This window comes from Peromyscus californicus, unplaced genomic scaffold (assembly GCF_007827085.1).
Source record: "Peromyscus californicus insignis strain IS unplaced genomic scaffold, ASM782708v3 Scaffold_18__1_contigs__length_77618521, whole genome shotgun sequence".
In the NCBI taxonomy this organism is placed as follows: Eukaryota; Metazoa; Chordata; class Mammalia; order Rodentia; family Cricetidae; genus Peromyscus; species Peromyscus californicus.
This window is the reverse complement of record NW_026294480.1, coordinates 56,426,124-56,443,130: the sequence shown is the minus strand read 5'-3', so window position 1 is coordinate 56,443,130 and position 17,007 is coordinate 56,426,124. Positions and strand designations below refer to the sequence as shown.

The 17,007-nt window shown below is 40.4% G+C and overlaps 2 protein-coding genes across 7 annotated transcripts in view; one reads left to right on the top strand and one right to left on the bottom strand.

Annotated features, from left to right (window-relative positions):
• Positions 1-70: 70 nt before the first annotated feature.
• Positions 71-5,996, bottom strand: Nsa2 (NSA2 ribosome biogenesis factor). Its single transcript, XM_052743499.1, has 6 exons — positions 5,825-5,996; positions 4,156-4,343; positions 3,915-4,065; positions 2,649-2,828; positions 753-945; positions 71-281 (listed from the first exon to the last, which is right to left on the bottom strand). Exons 1-6 carry the CDS (start codon positions 5,825-5,827, stop codon positions 214-216), a joined length of 783 nt encoding a protein of 260 aa, XP_052599459.1. The 5' UTR covers positions 5,828-5,996; the 3' UTR covers positions 71-213.
• Positions 5,997-6,006: 10 nt separating this feature from the next.
• Gfm2 (GTP dependent ribosome recycling factor mitochondrial 2) overlaps positions 6,007-17,007 on the top strand; it is a 45,824-nt gene continuing 34,823 nt past the window's right edge. For 2 of the 6 annotated variants that reach the window (XR_008219573.1, XM_052743489.1), the window contains exons 1-5: positions 9,612-9,760; positions 11,209-11,293; positions 12,453-12,510; positions 13,022-13,119; positions 16,254-16,379. Coding sequence is in view for 5 of the 6 variants with exons in the window: in XM_052743489.1 (XP_052599449.1) it covers positions 9,710-9,760; positions 11,209-11,293; positions 12,453-12,510; positions 13,022-13,119; positions 16,254-16,379 (418 nt within the window). In the remaining variant the exon portion in view is untranslated. Of the gene's footprint in view, positions 6,251-9,611; positions 9,761-11,208; positions 11,294-12,452; positions 12,511-13,021; positions 13,220-16,253; positions 16,380-17,007 lie in introns of those variants that run through there. The other 4 variants (XM_052743485.1, XM_052743487.1, XM_052743486.1 and 1 more) reach the window with 4 other exon arrangements.

The following is a 17,007-nucleotide window of genomic DNA, read 5'->3' as shown; positions in this document are numbered from 1 at the left end:
CCTGCTATTCCGTCACTAACGTTTATCAACACGTAAGCCCTCAGGCACCAAACAGTAGACGGACTAACTGTAAAACTGAGCAGTTTTTATTTTTCTTCCCAATGTAATAAATACCCCTTCATGACTGCAGAGGGTGGACAGCTTGGTAGGAGTCCCAAAAACCACAGTGACGGTGTTTTGCTAAAGGTGGGTAGTCTTCAGTAGAAATCACTATCAAACCAGCAAGACTGCATTTATGCACCCATCGTTTTCAGGATTGTTGGTAACCTGGGCATACTTTCCTGTGGAAAACAAGACCCAAAGGAAGAAAAGAAAGTTTAAGAAAAATAACTTTAAAAAATAACTTTTGTCTAAAATATTTCTAACTACCATATTTAATAAATAAGATAAGCAAATTGAAGATCAAGCTGTACTCTAAGTTTATGTAAACAATGTTCAAAAAAGCAGCCAGCTCCATTTTATCAATACATATTAGTGTCTACTTTCTATGATAACTTATTTTGCTTTAATGAATTTCTAATCAATTTCACAACCAATTTTAAACAATATCTTCCTTTTCAAACAAAATCTAAGTTTAGGGATAATCTGGGCAGTAAAAGCAGAAACTAAATCAATGAGGAAAGACCTCATCTCTCTACCACCAACATACTTGACTCTTCACATTAGAAAGACAATTGTATGCTTTTATCACTTAGCTAAGTGATTGCGTCAGGACTCTAGGAAAGCCACCCCGTATTTAAACTTTTACTTACCCCAAATAACCTTGCCTCCTTGTGTCACAAGGCCAAGCTCGCTCACGTTCACTTCAATAACTGTACCTTTGGTGATCACACCCAGAGTTGTATATAATGGGGATGATGGATTCTTTTTCACACCAAGTATTGGCAGGCAAAATGTAGCTTTCAGCTCAGGATGTGTGACATGGGCTTTTTTGAAACGCAGGCCCTAGTAAGTCAACCATAAGAATGAGTCCAAATGGTAAACAGGGACTTTAGAATCCTCATCTTTTCTAATCATCTCAACTAGGGGATAAATCATGTCTTAAAAGATCAGATAAGATACTAATGTTTATACAGACTAAAAATCTCAGTGGATAAATGTGGTGGGAAGAAGTACACAGACTCCAAAAAGTTTTTCCATGTAAGAATATTCTGTCAATACTTGTATTTTTCTTTTCCTTGTCACTACACTTACTGAAGGCTTACTATATGCAAGAGCTCACAATAGGCTCATTTATACACGACAACCTTATAAGAGCCCTCTTCACAATGACTAATGAAACAAGGGTCTGCAGGCCTGAGTTTTGTTTCTATATTAAATCATACGTGGTATATAGAATCAAGTCCACAAGTTCCAATTTCAAATTCCAAATACATGAACTACCTTTAGAGATGGGGAAGAAAGAGAGATGGGAAGGTGTTAGTTTTCTTTATGTAGATGGCAATATGATTCAAAGACCAGAGAATATTTTGAGAGGTCCTGTTACAGACCCGAATGGGGTCCTATCAGTACAGTCCTTTAAATGTCAGAACAGTATGCAGTCTTGCCTTATCACCTGTGTGGGGATGGAAGGAATGATGTCAAATTAAGAGTGAATGAATGTTCTGGGCTTTGCCAGCCAGGCAGGTAGCCTGTGGCGCAGTAAGTGAGCTGCGGTGAGCTGCGGAGGGAGAAACTGCACTGCTGGGTGGGAAGAGCATGACTGCTGGCAGTGACCGCAGCATGTGAACCATTTCGAGAATTCAGACTGAGCATTAGGACCAACGCCTCAACAGTCCTGTTTCCAAGCAGGCTAGACTTACGGTGCTACATTAAGTCTCTGAAAGGATTCTGAAAAATCAGTTCCACATTTTTCAAAGCAACAGGGGAAATTGTAGGTAGGGGATTAGTTTGTGGAGATATTGTCATTACTGCTATCAACAGAAATTAAGCTACTTTTATAGTTCCTTAAAAAAACAAAAATGGTTACATGGAGAATATACTCAAAAGGAGTGAAAAGGATATTTACCTCACTAAACTTCAGCTATGTCCAGTGCTTTTTAGGTCTTTTGGCTAAGACCAAACGTAAGCAAACATCTTTTTTTTTCCCCCCCGGTTTTTTGAGACAGGGTTCTCTGCGTAGTTTTGGTGCCTGTCCTGGATCTCGCTCTGTAGACCAGACTGGTCTCAAACAGAGATCTGCCTGCCTCTGCCTCCCGAGTGCTGGGATGAAAGGTGTGTGCCACGCCCGCCTGGTGTAAGCAAACATTCTTACTCAGTTGTCAAATGGGCTGATGTCAAAGGCCTGTGCTTGAGGCCTAGCACTTCAGGCATATGGCATCTTACTTGTTGAATAAGGAAAATGACTATAAAAAAAATGAAGAGCCTAATGTGTCGTGTTTCAATATAAGAATCCACTGGCAATGTGTTATAAAAATTCTTTCAAATCTATTATGAATCTGAAGATTCAGTCTAGATTCAGGGGAAAATGCTAAGTAATTCCACTAGTGACTTAAAAAGCACAAAATGCTATCCAAGCCGTTTTTCACCACAAAATGCTGTCCAAGCTGTTTTTCACAGCAATTTTAGCAATTTCAGGAAACTATATTTATCCAAGAATATTTAACAAGGGGCTAACATTAAGTCATCACACTCTCACAGAAACTTACCATTGGCCTAATGAATCTTTCATATTTAGGAGGTTTTCTTGTAAAACCATCACCAACAAAGCAGACTTTAGTAACCATCCTCTTCCATGCCTTCTTTTTTCTTTTTCCTGTTCGAATAACTTTCAATACTTCTGTTTCTCCTTGGGCACGAACTTTGGGTAGAGGGACTTCCCATTTTCCCTAAAAGTGTATGTTTACATTGTAAGGAAAAGATAATAAGTCAAGTGATAATAAGTCACAGAGATCCACCTGGCTCTGCCTCCCAAGTGCTGGGATTAAAGGCGTGCACCACCACCGCCCAGCCCTATTGGATTTCTTAAATCAATCTATTCAGTTACTTAAAAATATCTGTGCTCTTTCTGAACTGGGACTGAATTTTAGCTAGTTTGTCAGTAATTGTAAAAGGTATGCTAAAAGAACTTTTGAATTTTTATTTAATTAAATCCCTTTGGAAAATTTCCACTAGAACCAATTTTGGCACTGTAAGGCTAGAAAAAGAAGAAAGTTGTGTTTTTCTCTCTGTAGCACAGCATCAGGGATTTTCAAATGTAGGAAGTCATTAATTACTGAATTTTTAAGGTTCACTACTTACTTTGTTTTTAATTAAAAGATATATGGCATTCTAATGGCTTGCGGGGTCTCATGTAGACGAAATTGGTTTCAAGCTTGCTATTTGCCCAAGGATGACTTGAACTTCTGATCCTCCTGCCTCCCCCTTCCCCCAAGTGCTGGGTTTACAGACAAGCTCGGGAAATACTGTCAACTGAGCTACACCCACAGCTCCCTGATGTCTTTTCTTAAAACTCTAAAGTTTTTTCAACTGGGATATATCAGCCTTGGTGACAAGACAAGCAAGTTCTTTTCTATCAAACTAAATTTACAAAATTGTGGCTGGAGAGATGGCTTAGCAAGCAGTTAAGAGCCTTTAAAATGCTGCTTTTCAGAGAACCTGGCTTCAGTTCCCAGCACCTACACAGCAGCTCATAACAATAATTCCAGTTCCAGGGGATCATCTCCTGGCCTTTATTGGCGTCATGTGGTGTCATAAATACACACACACAGGCAAACATACACATAAAATAAAAATAAGCAAATCTTGACTCATCAAAATAAAAAGTTTATGAAATGTTCTAAGGCTTCAATATCCAAATAATGGTACTAGTAGTTTCCCTTAATGTTCCAAATTAAACTGAAGATAAACCTAGAAACTCAAATTATAATTAATATTTCTCTCAAGTAAAAACGATTTAATTTTTTATTGCTTACCGCCTTCTCTTTCCGTTTCTGCTTAATCATGTTGGAAAGTACTTTTGCTCTAGACTGTCCCTCTCTGTCCAGCAGATAGGCAGGTACTGCTCCCTGTGGAGTCTTTTCATCATCCTTTTGTTTGGTGTTTCTCTTTTCATGCATCTTAATACTATCAGGAAGGAAAGAGATTCAGAATGTGTTTGGTAATTATTACCCAATGGGTGTTACCTGATCATGAGAGTCAGATGGGACCACTTACGTCTTTTTCATTTGTATTTTCTCGGCATGGCGCTGTTTGTGGTAGAGCTTAGCCTTCAGTCCAATCATTTTTTTTGCCTTCTTTGAACGTTCATGGGCCTCCCGACTTTCTTTCTTTCTCTTTTTCTCATGGTAATCCAAACGATATCCATAGCGTTTACGGTGTAATTCAATATATTCGTTTTGTGGCTGTAATGATTTAAGAAAGGTTACTTTGACTGTGGCACTATTACCCACTCAAATGATGTAAATTAAATATATTTTGACCTTGGACATTGTTCATGTGTTTACACTTGCATGAATCTCAGGAAAAGCTACTGTTCAATGAAGGGATTTATCCAAAATCTAAAAAAGATGAGGAAACTACAAGACTTCATTCTTTTTTCTATGGACAATAAGGTAAATTATTTTCAGGTGTTTTTTTTTTTTTTTTTTTTTTAGAGAATTTGTCAGTTTTACCAAAACAATTTACATAAAACAAAATTTGCCACTTTTAGTTTTTGGTGTGTAGGTGTAATTTCTGACCTATCATACATTTCTGTAGCCATTACAATCAAGATGGCATATCTATTTTCCATCACCCCAAAACGTTCTTTTGTGCTACTATGAAGTCTGTCTTCTTTCCCCATCTTCAACCTTATTATTTTTTTTCTTTTCTTTGGTTTTTGTTGACGGTTTCTCTGTGTAGCCCAAGCGGTCGCAGAACTCAGAGATCACCGCCTCTGCCTCCCAGTACGACGAGAGCCACCACGGCCAGCACAAACTTACATGGTTTACTCTTTCCCAGTGAATGTAATCTACAGAACATACAGCCTTTTGCATCTGGCTTCTTTCAACTGGAATATACCTTTGTGTTTATCAGTGCTTAAATATTTTATAATGATGGGTAGTGTCCCAGTGTGTGGACAAAAACTCATTTGTTTGTCCACTGACCAGATGATGGTTATTTGGACTTTTTTCCCTTTGGTGATTAGGAATAACGATGCAATAAATATAGTTGGATCCAGATCTCTATAGGGAAACTGTCTACTGCCATATTGTCTAACGTGGTGGGTGTATTATTTTGCTCATTGTCAGAACTGTATGGGATCCCTTTGCATCTTAAATAGTTTCATTTTATTAATGTAATAGTGAAACTGTGGTCAGCAATTATTTATATTTTGAACCCACAAAATAATGACAGTAATGCTAAGAAACAAACCCATTACGGGTGGTGTTTTCAACTGCTATCACATAAACTTCGCAGCAACTACAAGAAAGGTATGAGGCATTCCATTTTGTAGAGAAATATCCAGAATAGGCAGGCAGTCGGGACGGGTAGGTTTGGTTCCGTAAATTAGTTGCTGTATGGTTTTTTGCAAAGACTGTAGGTTTACTACTGAGCAGTAAAAGGGTGTGATGCCATTAATGCTCATTATATAGGGTTAGTATCACAAGCCTCAACTCTACTCCATTAGGCTGGCACTGACGCCACGCTAGCACGCTTAGAGCTTTAGTAGTGAACTCTGTCTCACTCGTGTTCCCCGTCCCGAAGCTAAGCATTCGTTCCGGGCGTCTACATCAGGCTCCACCGCGTCTCCGTTCCGCCTACCACCGTCCTCCCGCCCCGACAGTCCAACCACGCTAACCCCCACGCCCTCCGTCGCCAGCGCCCGAGGCGACCTCCTTACCATGATGACAGCCGCGGAGCAGCCGTCCGCGACCTCCCGGGTGCCAAAAACCTTCTGGGTCTCGCTGGTGCACGAGCCCACTTGGCGCAAGGCGGAACAGGAAAGGGCAACCCTGTAAGGAGGCCGAGTGAAGCGCGAGCGCCACACAGCCGTTCCCAGGCCGGCGGCTCTCCGCGCCTAGGCCGAAGAGCGGAAGTTGCTCGCAGGCGATATTTAGCTGACGCACCACCGGAAGTAAAGGAGGAGGGTGCTGCTTGTGGCTCCGCCGCCCGGAATGTCTGTAGGTTCATTCTGCAGGTATGAGGGTGGTTTAAGCGGTGGGGCGCTGTAAGGTGAGGCCGTTGCCAGTTGAGGAGTGGCGGGCGCCCCTTGCTCCCCGCAGTCTGGCGGAGAGAAGCTAGTCGTTGGGGCACAACCAAGTGTCCGGTGAGTGCCACGCTGTGCAGCGGCGACCCGGTCTTCTGTGGGGCACTGCGGGGCACGACTGAGAGCTGGCCACAGAAGCCCCAGCCCGTGATGCCTGCTGAATTAGGGACGTTTTTCTCCATCCTTTATCCAGGGCCACTGGCCCTTCTGTGTCTCTCCCGTCGCTAATGTATGCACCATTAATTGACATTTATTACGTAGAAAGTAAAACTGCTGGGCCAACTGCCAGGAGAGCAAGAGATAATTTTGGTTTTGTGGAGGCTCAGGACTTAATCCCCTGAATTCTTGAGTCCCTTTTTTTAAAATCCGGGAATTAGGACTGAGCGGACTTGGACAAACTGACCCTCGAGTGCTGAGAAGAAATTCCCAACTTGGGGCAGTTAGTTCTTTCTATGCTGTGAGTCCCAGGGGTCTAACTCAGGTTGTCAAGCTTGGTGGCAAGTGCCTTTACCTGTTGAGCCATCTTGGTGGCCCCAATCATGTAATATCAAAATCATTGATATCACCATTGTTCTCCTCACACAAAGTCTTAAGTCTTGATAGACTGTCAAGCCCAAATAAGTAGATGATAATTTTCCAGAATTCTCGTCACTTAAAGGCTTGAACTTGTGGCAATATATAAGTGGTAGTTGCTTTCTTTGAAATGCATTATGTCAGTTGGTTAATTGATAAGTTTCTAAGTACCTAAGTCTGACTATCCGAGTTTGTCTAAGAGCAATTCTTCAATTAACCGTGCTCCATTCAAAAAAAAGTGGCTGATTAGCTTTCAACATAGTCAACATCCTTTTATTTCACTGTCTGTTAAAAGTAAGTTTATAATTATGGGTTAAGATTTAATGGAGGGGGCTGGAGAAAGGCTCAGAGGTGAAGACTGGCTGCCCCTCCAGAGGTCCTGCGCTCAATGCCCAGCTACCACAAGGTGGCTCACAGCCATCTGTAGTGAGATTTGGTGCCCTCTTCTGGCCTGCAGGCTCACATGCAGGCAGAACACTGCATAATAAATCTTTTAAAAAATGATATAGTGGAGGAATTTTTGCTATATCAAGCATATTCTTTTAAAAAACATAATTTTTATTTGAGACATTTATACATGCATACAATTTTTTTTAATTTTGTTTTTTGAGACAGGGTTTCTCTGCGTACCCCTGGCTATCCCGGTACTCATTCTGTAGACCAGGCTGGCCTCAAAGTCACAGAGATCCACCTGCCTCTGCCTCCCCAAGTGCTGGGATTAAAGGTGTGCGCCACCACCGCCTGGCCATGCAATGTAATTTGATCATACCCACTCTCAACTCCTCACAGATCCATCTTTCACCCTAACAATCATATTCATCTTTTTAGTTTGAAAAATATTTCTTTGTATTATTTTTAATAATGATGTGTTTGTATGGGTATGTGCACATGAGTGCTGGTGCTTGTGGAGACGACTGAGGTCAGAGATGTCAGAATTTCTGAAGCTAGAGTCACCGACATTTGTGAGCTGCCAACGTGGGTGCTATGCTTCAAACTGAACTTAGGTCCTCTGCAAGAACAGCACACACTCTTAACCACTGAGCAGTCTTCAGCCCAGCATGCATATTCTTGATTGAAATTATTAGTTGTTTGGTCATTAATAATATAGCAACTGATAATATATTCTATTTTTTCTCCCCAGCAAGGGTGTTTGAGACAGGGCCTCTATAGTCCTGGCTGTCCTGGAACTCACTATGTAAGCCAGGCTAGCCTTGGACTCCCAGAGATCCAGCTGCTTCTGCTGGGATTAAAGGTGTGCACCACCACCTCTGGCTAACCAATAATATATTCCGCTGCCAGTGTCTGTATATATGCCAAGGTGGCCCCTGCTTTGCCTACCACCCAACCAATATAAATGTGAATACTGAAGAGGATAGTTAGTGTCTTAGTATTATTATTAATTTTGGCCTTCGAAAGGTCTTAACAGTCTTAGCGTCTGTAGGTTACTGTTTGAGAATCAGTGAGTTGCAAGGAGTTTTTCAACCTTTTCTTTGTCAGAGGTGGATGCACTGTGGATTCTAGAATATTTAGCAGTATTGAGCTGGGTGACAGTGGCATACACCTTTGATCCCAACACTTGGGAGGCAGAACCAGGCGGATCTCTGTGAGTTTGAAGCTAGCCTGGTCTACAGATCGAGATCCAGGACAGGCACCAAAACTACACAGAAACCCTGTCTCGAAAAACAAAAGAAACAGAACAAAACAAAACAAAAACATTTTAAAAAAAAAGAATATTTAGCAGTATCAATCTGCTAGCTGTCACTTGTGCCTCTCTGACAGTCATTGCCTGTGTCTCTTGAGCAAGGATAGTGTGTCAGCTTTTCTCTGTTGACAGCACTGGGTCAGTGACTGAAGACAAGTGTCTTGTACTTTAGCAACTGGAGAGGTAAGATGAGGCTTGGACTTTGACATTTGGAACAGATTCAAGACATATGTAGGAAATAAGGTAAAAGGAATTGGTGACTTCTGAGATTACATACAGGCTTAGGAAGACGATTTCAGCAGGACTTCCTGCATAACTGATTTATCATTGTCTCCCCATGTCCCAGGGTGTTAGATACTTCTTCTTCTTGTCACACTTTGATATTGTACTTGGAGCCCAGTGAAGACTTGGTAAATGTGGGTTTAGGGGCTTATTGCAGTGCTGAAGTCAAACCCAGGACCTCGGGCACACTGAGCAAATGCTCCACCTGGGAGCGACACCTCAGGGTTAGTGAATATAAAGCAGAGCTTCTCCGTTTCTCTAATCACAGGGAGACAGCTCACTGTGCTATATCTTTATGTGTTCTATTTTCACAGATTTAGGGGTAAAAAAAAATCAGAATATGTAGATAGGCTTTTGTTGTCAATGAGAAACTACCAAGTTTACATAAGAATATTTAAAATACTTAATTTTATATGTTTAAATAGATTTTTATTTAATTTTTAAAAATTTAAAGTTGTGCTTCAATTATATCTTGACATTTTGTTGGTTTGTTTGTTTTTCTTTGAGATAGGGTCTTGCTATGTAGGCCAGGTGGCCTCCAACTTGGCAAGCCTCCGTCCTCTGCTTCTCCAGGGCTGGGTTACAGGTATCAACCAAACTCTCAGCCTTCCCTATCGCTAAGAATTAAGGTGCCTTTTTTTTTTTTTTAAGGGGGACAGTTTAAGCTTAAGAACTGTTTATTTCATTTCATACGAAGTTTGACTTTTTGAATGATGCATTGAGTTTTTGGTAGCTAAAATTATTCCTATTTTCTAAAACATACAATCCTAGTTCTTATATATGCCTTACTGACTTGTAATGTATATGTTTAGTTTTATAAGTTTGTTTGTTTCTTTTTCCAGGAATAACATTTTTTTTTTCCAGAGCTGAAGACCGAACCCAGGGCCTTGTGCTTCCTAGTCAAGCACTCTACCACTGAGCTAAATCCTCAACCCCCAGGAATAACATTTTAGAGGGCCACAATGTTTACTCACTGGAGGATTTTTGCAGTGAATCATCAGAAAGTATTCAGTGTAAGTGTTTCTTACAAAAATGATTGTGCTTTATTAGCCTAATTATTTTTTTCTCAGAGGCTTAGTATAGCTTATCATTCCAAATTTAGTTTGGTCAAACTACCTTAATTTAATTGGAATGAAAAGAGCATCAGACAAAATTAAATGCTGTTCTCATGAGGTAATAAAATGTCAATTGTTTTTTAGGAGGCTGGTGTTTTCTGTCTCTTCCAAGAATAGCAGTAGTTAATGCTTACCTTTACACTGCTAACTAAGAGTGTGCTGTATATATATTTTTAAGTATCCTTAAGTTGAAACATCTGTGAAGTAACGGTCTGTGACAGTATGTCAAGATATAACACTATTGTTAAATAGTTAAGGTGAAACTTTCTGCAGAGCTCTTGGAAGCCAATTTCTCTGAGGCAGTTTGACATTTGCCTCATGTTTCTTTTCATACAGCTTCTTCCCTGTAAGCTTTATTCTAAGGCTAGAGCTCCATATATTATTTTGTAAACTCACATTTTCACTATGTAGTGCAAATAAGAATCCTCAAGCGGAACCATGCCCTCTGTCCCTCACCTGCTGGGACTGAATGTGTTTGGGCTGTTTTTCCAGCAATGACCCAGCAGGGAGCTTTGGAGAGCCTGTAACCCAGATGACACATGCCTTGTCATTTGTGGGAGACCAGCTCCCACATTTATTTACCCCAGGGACTCTTGAGGAGTGAGGGATAAGAGATTTAGATAGAAATATAGAGGGGAGAGAAACAGAAACACAAGACAGCCTCGGGTGGGCCTGGATTCTTATTCACCGGCCCAGAACTTTACTCAAAGGGGCTTTTTATAACAGTGCCAAGGGGAGGGGCAAAAGACCTCCCCCTTTCCTAGGTACAGCCAAGTGCAGACCCTTCCAAACACCCGGTAGCCAGGCCTGTGGTCCAATCATCCTCTTATGCAGTCCTGCTGGGTACAGCCACTAGGAAACCTCGGTGGGCTCCAGCAGTCATTAGGCTGTCAATTCATTTTGCTAGTTTAAAATAACTCAAGTAGCATTCTGAGTAATGCATATTTCTCTTGAAAGAGGATATGGAGAGATTTTTTTTTTTAAGATTTACTTATTTATTATCTATACACAATGTTCTGCTTGCTTGCATGTACCTGAACACCAGAAGAGGGCACCAGATCTCATTGCAGATGGTTGTGAGCCACCATGTGGTTGCTGGGAATTGAACTCATGACCTCTGGAAGAGCAGCCAGTGCTCTTAACCTCTGAGCCATCTCTCCAGCCCCGAGATTGTTATTTTATAGTGGAGGCTGTCCTCAAGCTCTGGATCTTCCCACCTCAGCCTCCTGATTTCTGGGATTATAAGCGTGTGTCACTGCACCAGCAACAATATGTATTTTCTATATTCCACTTTTGATATCGAGTGCTAAAATAAAATTAGTGTCATTTCCTTTTCTCTCTGCTAGACCATGTGTTACTGTAGAATAAGAGCAATTTTAAAAAGATCAAAGACTCGGGTGCCTCTTAGAAGAAACTACAGCTCCCCACCAGGTACAGATGTTAGATTCCTCTAATTTTACCTGAAATGCTTGTTTTCTCCTCTCTCACATTTCTTTCACGTTCTTTTTCTTAAAGAATCTTGTGTTTTAGGGGTTTCTAACCCATTTTAACTTCTTGGCTGTTTCCTTGAGATTATTAGGTGAGAGTATTTTGGTAGATGCGAGGAAGAATTGGTCTTAGGGGAGTTATGCTCCTCCTCTGCTGGGCCTCTGATGAGCTGAGCCGAGGCAGAGTGGTGGGTTTGGTAGTGGGCTCCACGTGTAGTGTGTGGGTCTGCTTGTGGGCTTGTACCCCACCTGGAAAATACTTACTTTCTAGTTCATTGCTGATTTTTATGTTAACATGCTTTCTGTCAATAGAGATTTTACTAGAAGAATTTATTTTGAAGAGTTTTAGAAGGAGTTTGTACATATTTATCTGGCATAGTTTAAATTAGATGCATGACTACTAGAATCTGGAATGTCCAGGAACTGACCACTTCATGCCTCATGGCCGTCCTGTGTTTGAAGTGAGCAAACACAGTACTGGATGAAAATAGCTTAACTTTTTTTTTGTTGCCAAACCAAACTAACCAAAGAAAACATTAAAGAAATAAGATGAAAGAGAAACACTGCTTAGCTATTTAGAAGTCTTCGGATCTTTCAGCCTCTGCTGACTGATTCTACTCAGGCATCTGTCTCTAAAGGCACCAGGCCTGGCGTAGCTGAGGGAAGGGAGACTCTAACCTGTATGGCAGCTTGTGATCAGCTGATCACTCTGAATGCTTCAAGACTTGAAAATGCAGATTTACATGACTGCACATTTAGAGTTTCCCTCTTATTTAGGTCCTACGGTGACCTTCTATTATATTGTTACCAACACTAATTCTACAGTTCTGTAACTGATTGAAATAAATCTGTATTGTTTTAAGGATTTGATTTAGAAATTGGTGTTCATGGGTGTGAGCTAAAAAAAGAAATCGGTATCCAGAACTTCTACTATCAACTATAACTTTCTTATGTATTGGCAAAAAATAAATCTTAAATAATTGCATTTTATTTAGCTCGATTTGGAACGTATTTGTTTTAAATTATTTTGTATGTTTTCATTTATAAATTACAGAGAGATTTTTATTAATTTAGCAGATTGATTTCAATTCTCTTCCTGTTAGGTGTAGTAGGAAATGATGTCAAATCCCTTCGTTCCGTCATTAACCCTCCTGTGGCCAAGTAAGTACTGCCATCATACAGCTTTCCAATAGGCTGTTGAGGAAGGCTACAGGTCGTCTTCGGCGGGCTTTCCTAGTGAATTATATCATTTCTATGTAAATGTTAGGATGTATCTCAAGAGAGATTTTTTCTCAGTTAAATATTAAGATTGTTTAATGTAACAAATGTATATAAGATGTTCTTAAAATGGTAATTAACCCTTTTGTTACTTAGCTATTTTGTCTGATAATGTGGTAGGATACATCAGTGGGAGTGGGTAGGGAACAAGAGAGGGTGGTGTGGGTGAATATGGCCAAAGTACATCACATACATATATGAAAATGTCATAGAACAGTTCATTATTATGCATACTTAATATATGCTGATAATAAAACACAAATGTTCTGCATTTGTCTTTGTATATAATTACATATATTATAGGAATACTAATCACCTTTAAAATTTGCACAGCATAGTTATTTTGGTTGTAATATGCACCTCATAATGCATGCCTTTTTCCCCTTTTAAACAGAATTCGTAATATTGGAATTATGGCTCATATTGATGCAGGGAAAACTACCACCACAGAACGAATCTTGTACTATTCTGGATACACAAGAGCATTGGGAGGTTAGAATGGATTCCTCCTCTCCCCAACCCCCACTAGCAAAAGAAATCAACTAGAGTATGGCATGGAGTCTCTGTTGTCTAAACGACACATTAAGATAAGGTAGCTGGCAACAGCACCAGAGGGTCTTCTGAGATTTAACTGAGCATTGAGTCCTCCAAGGCTGTCATGGGCCTCATTTGACACTGGCCTCCTGGAAGGTTGTAGGACAGAAACACACTTAGCATTAGATGTTTCTTTGTACAAGAGTGCCCTAGTGAGAAGACTCAGTTACAGTTTCCAGGATTTACATTAGGGACATTCCATATCCCACTCAGTGAAGCCCAAGGTATGTAACTCCAAACTGCAATTCTTTCCAAGTCAATAGAGTTCACCAGTAAGAAGGTAGGTTTTATTTTGGGGTGTGTGTGTGTGTGTGTCCTTGCCACATAGTTGACATAATTCTATTGTCTGATTTTTATAAGAAAAAAACTAGAAAGTTAAGGTCAAATTCTCTTATGGAAAAGGAGACGATTTGTTAATCCTTAGCTTAGTGTTGTATTTTCTGAGGTCTGCAGTTTACTGCTCAGTTGTAGCTTTTGCAAATTGTAGTTAATTCTTAGTAGGCTTGCACCTTGGTTCCCCAGAGCAGCATTTTAGTTTTATTTTCATCAGTTTTTCTGTGCATTCCTTGTTTATTTTTTTAACAATTTCATGTACTCATATAAAGTATTTTCATCCATCACTACCTTCTTTTCTCTTCCACCCCCTTTCTTCCCAACTGGTCCATTTTTTCATTTTCATGTCTGTGTATATGAGTAGATCTGTGTGAGTGTGACTGTGAGTGTGTCTGAGTGTGTGTGTGTGAAAGAGAGAGTGAAAGCGTCTGTGAGAGTGTACATATCAGTGAGTGTGTGTGTGGGGGGTGGGAATATGTGTATGCGTGTGAGACTGAGTTTAAAAGTGTTATTCGTGGCCTGGAGAGATGGCTCAGAGGTTAAGAGCACTGACTGCTCTTCCAGAGGTCCTGATTTCAATTCCCAGCAACCACATGGTGGCTCACAACCATCTGTAATGAGATCTGGTGCCCTCTTCTGGCCTGCAGTCATACATGCTATATACATAAAAAATAAATAAATCTTTAAAAAAAAAAGTGTTATTCGCAGGAGCATAGATCAGGGGTTACCGTTTTTAAGTGATGCTGGCTGAGTTCCATGGTAGGTTCAGGAGATCTAGTTTATGATATGTTCCTATTGGGATCCATTTTCCTAGACACTTGGAAACATAACAGACTTGATGCTTAATAGAGGAAAAGAACATTAGGATTAAAGTCTTCATGATGATAGATTCTTAAACATGTGGCCACCTGGATTTTTCATTATTCTAAATGAGTATACAACTGACAGCAAGATGTGGGGCATTGTCAGGCTTCTATTGTTTCATAAGTCTGATGAAAATCCTCCCTCACACCCCCAATTTGGATACCTGAAGTGAGTGTATAGTTTCTAAGTTTCAACTTTTTAAAATTATAAAAAGTTTTAACCAGTTTTTTTTTTTTTTTTTTTTGGTTTTTTGAGACAGGGTTTCTCTGTGTAGCTTTGCGCCTTTCCTGGAACTAAAAATGTGTAGCCCAGGCTGGCCTCGAACTCGTGATCCTCCTGCCTCCGCCTCCTTCAGCAAATCCTACCGGCGTGCGCCACCACAACCGGCATTAACCAGTTTTAAGTGTATTTGAAGTCAATGTAGATTAAGTATCCTTTATCCATTGTGAGTGAGATATCAGAACTATTTCAGGTGTTACAGTTTTTAGTTTAGGATGTCACTAATTGGGCATTCCTGTTTTGGAAAATCTAAAACTGGAAATTGGAAATACTTCAAAATCTGAAGCATCAAGAACTTATTTTAGATTTCTGTAGGCCTAAAAGCTAAACTGTACAGCTTGATGATCCTGAGTTTGTATTGTTGATCAGAATAATAATCATAATAACATGAGCCAGACGTGGTGGTGCACACTTTCCATGCACATGCTTGGGAGACAGATGCAGGCAGATCTCCATGAGATCAGGACTAGCCTGCACTACATAGTGAATTCTAGGCCGGTCAGGGCTACACAGCATAGCTAGAGTTGTTGCAAATACTTTTCTTCATTTTCCCTGTTGGTGTTTAGGGGTGTGTGTGTGTGTGTGTGTGTGTGTGTGTGTGTGTGTGTGTGTGTGTGAAGGGAAGCTAGAGGCCATGTTAGGGATCTTCTGTTGATGTAAATGGTAGTATAATGGTGTGATATCTTACATTCATGAATTTTGAATGGTAAAAATAACTTTCATGTATTTATTGCCTGTAAATTTAGTCAGAATAAAAGGTGTAATTCAAGAATCATTTGAATGAGCTTTCAGGATTAAGTTTATGCCTGGATTTATACTGAAGACTTTACCTCAGGCTTTAGTTGCAGACAAATCCTTGCTCTGGAAAACTTATTAGTGAGAGTCCTTGTAAAGGGTAACTTAACTTGGGAAGGATGTTTTCTGTTCCTCATGCAGTGTGGCTGCTACTTGGCATTATCAAACTGGACTAGATTTTATATCCTGCCTCGTTTTGTCCTCGTGACAGTGTGTAAGGGTAATGCTGGTAGGTTAGCTTTACTGTGCAGACCAGATAATCAGGATGGAGGGACAGGAGTAAAGTTAGGAGGGAGTTTAGTCAGTGGGCTCCATTGAGCTACTCTACCCCCAGCAAGGGGTGTGGGGCACAGAGGAAACAAGAAGCATCAAGCTAGGGCTAAAGTGAAAGTGTGTGGTTAGTAGAATTTTTTTTTTTTTTTTTGGTTTTTCGAGACAGGGTTTCTCTGTGTAGCTTTGGAGCCTGTCCTGGAACTCACTTTGTAGCCCAGGCTGGCCTTGAACTCAGAGGGATCCGCCTGCCTCTGTCTCCCGAGTGCTGGGATTAAAGGCGTGCGCCACTGCTGCCCTTAGTACAATTTTTTAAAAAAGAAACTTTCATGACAGAATTACTAATCCTGAAAAAACTTTTTCTCTTGTGAGGATTTTATATAGAGAAAATAAAGGACTCTATGTATTTAACTGAGTATTTTGGGGAGATGCTGAGAACCAGTAAGATGCACTTGTTTTGAACTAAACTGTGGCCTATTTTTCCTGATTAGATGTCGATGATGGAGACACAGTGACAGATTTCATGGCTCAAGAACGAGAAAGAGGCATCACCATCCAGTCAGCAGCTGTGACATTTGACTGGAAAGGGTACAGGGTCAATCTGATTGACACACCAGGTATGATGCAGCTTCACCAGGCAGAGATACTGCTGTGTCACTGAAGCTGTTTTTCTGGGTTTTGTTTTTTTAATCATGGTCAAAAACATTAAATTTCCTGTCTTAGCCATTTTTGTTTTTGTTTTTGTTTTTTTGGGTTTTTTTTTTGTTTTCCGAGACAGGGTTTCCCTGTGTAGCTTTGCGCCTTTCCTGGATCTCACTCTGTAGACCAGGCTGGCCTTGAACTCACAAAGATCCGCCTGCCTCTGCCTCCCAAGTGCTGGGATTAAAAGCGTGTGCCACCACCGCCCGACTTGTCTTAGCCATTTTTAAGTGTACGGCTTCATCACATTTATTATATTCATGTCACTGTGAACCAACTCTAGATTGTGCCATCTTCTAGAACTGAAACTCTGTACTTAGTAAACAACTGCTGTCCTTTGTCCCATCCCCACCGTCCTGCTTTCTACATCTGTTCACATGACTGCTCTAGACACATCCTGTAAGTGGAATCACACTGTATTTAACCTTTTGTGATTGGCTAATTCATTTCAATTAGTATAAAGTCTTCACGTAACATGAATTCTTTCCTCTTAAGGCTGTATGATATTCCATGTGTCTGTACTTGTCTCAGTATACGTGAGGAATT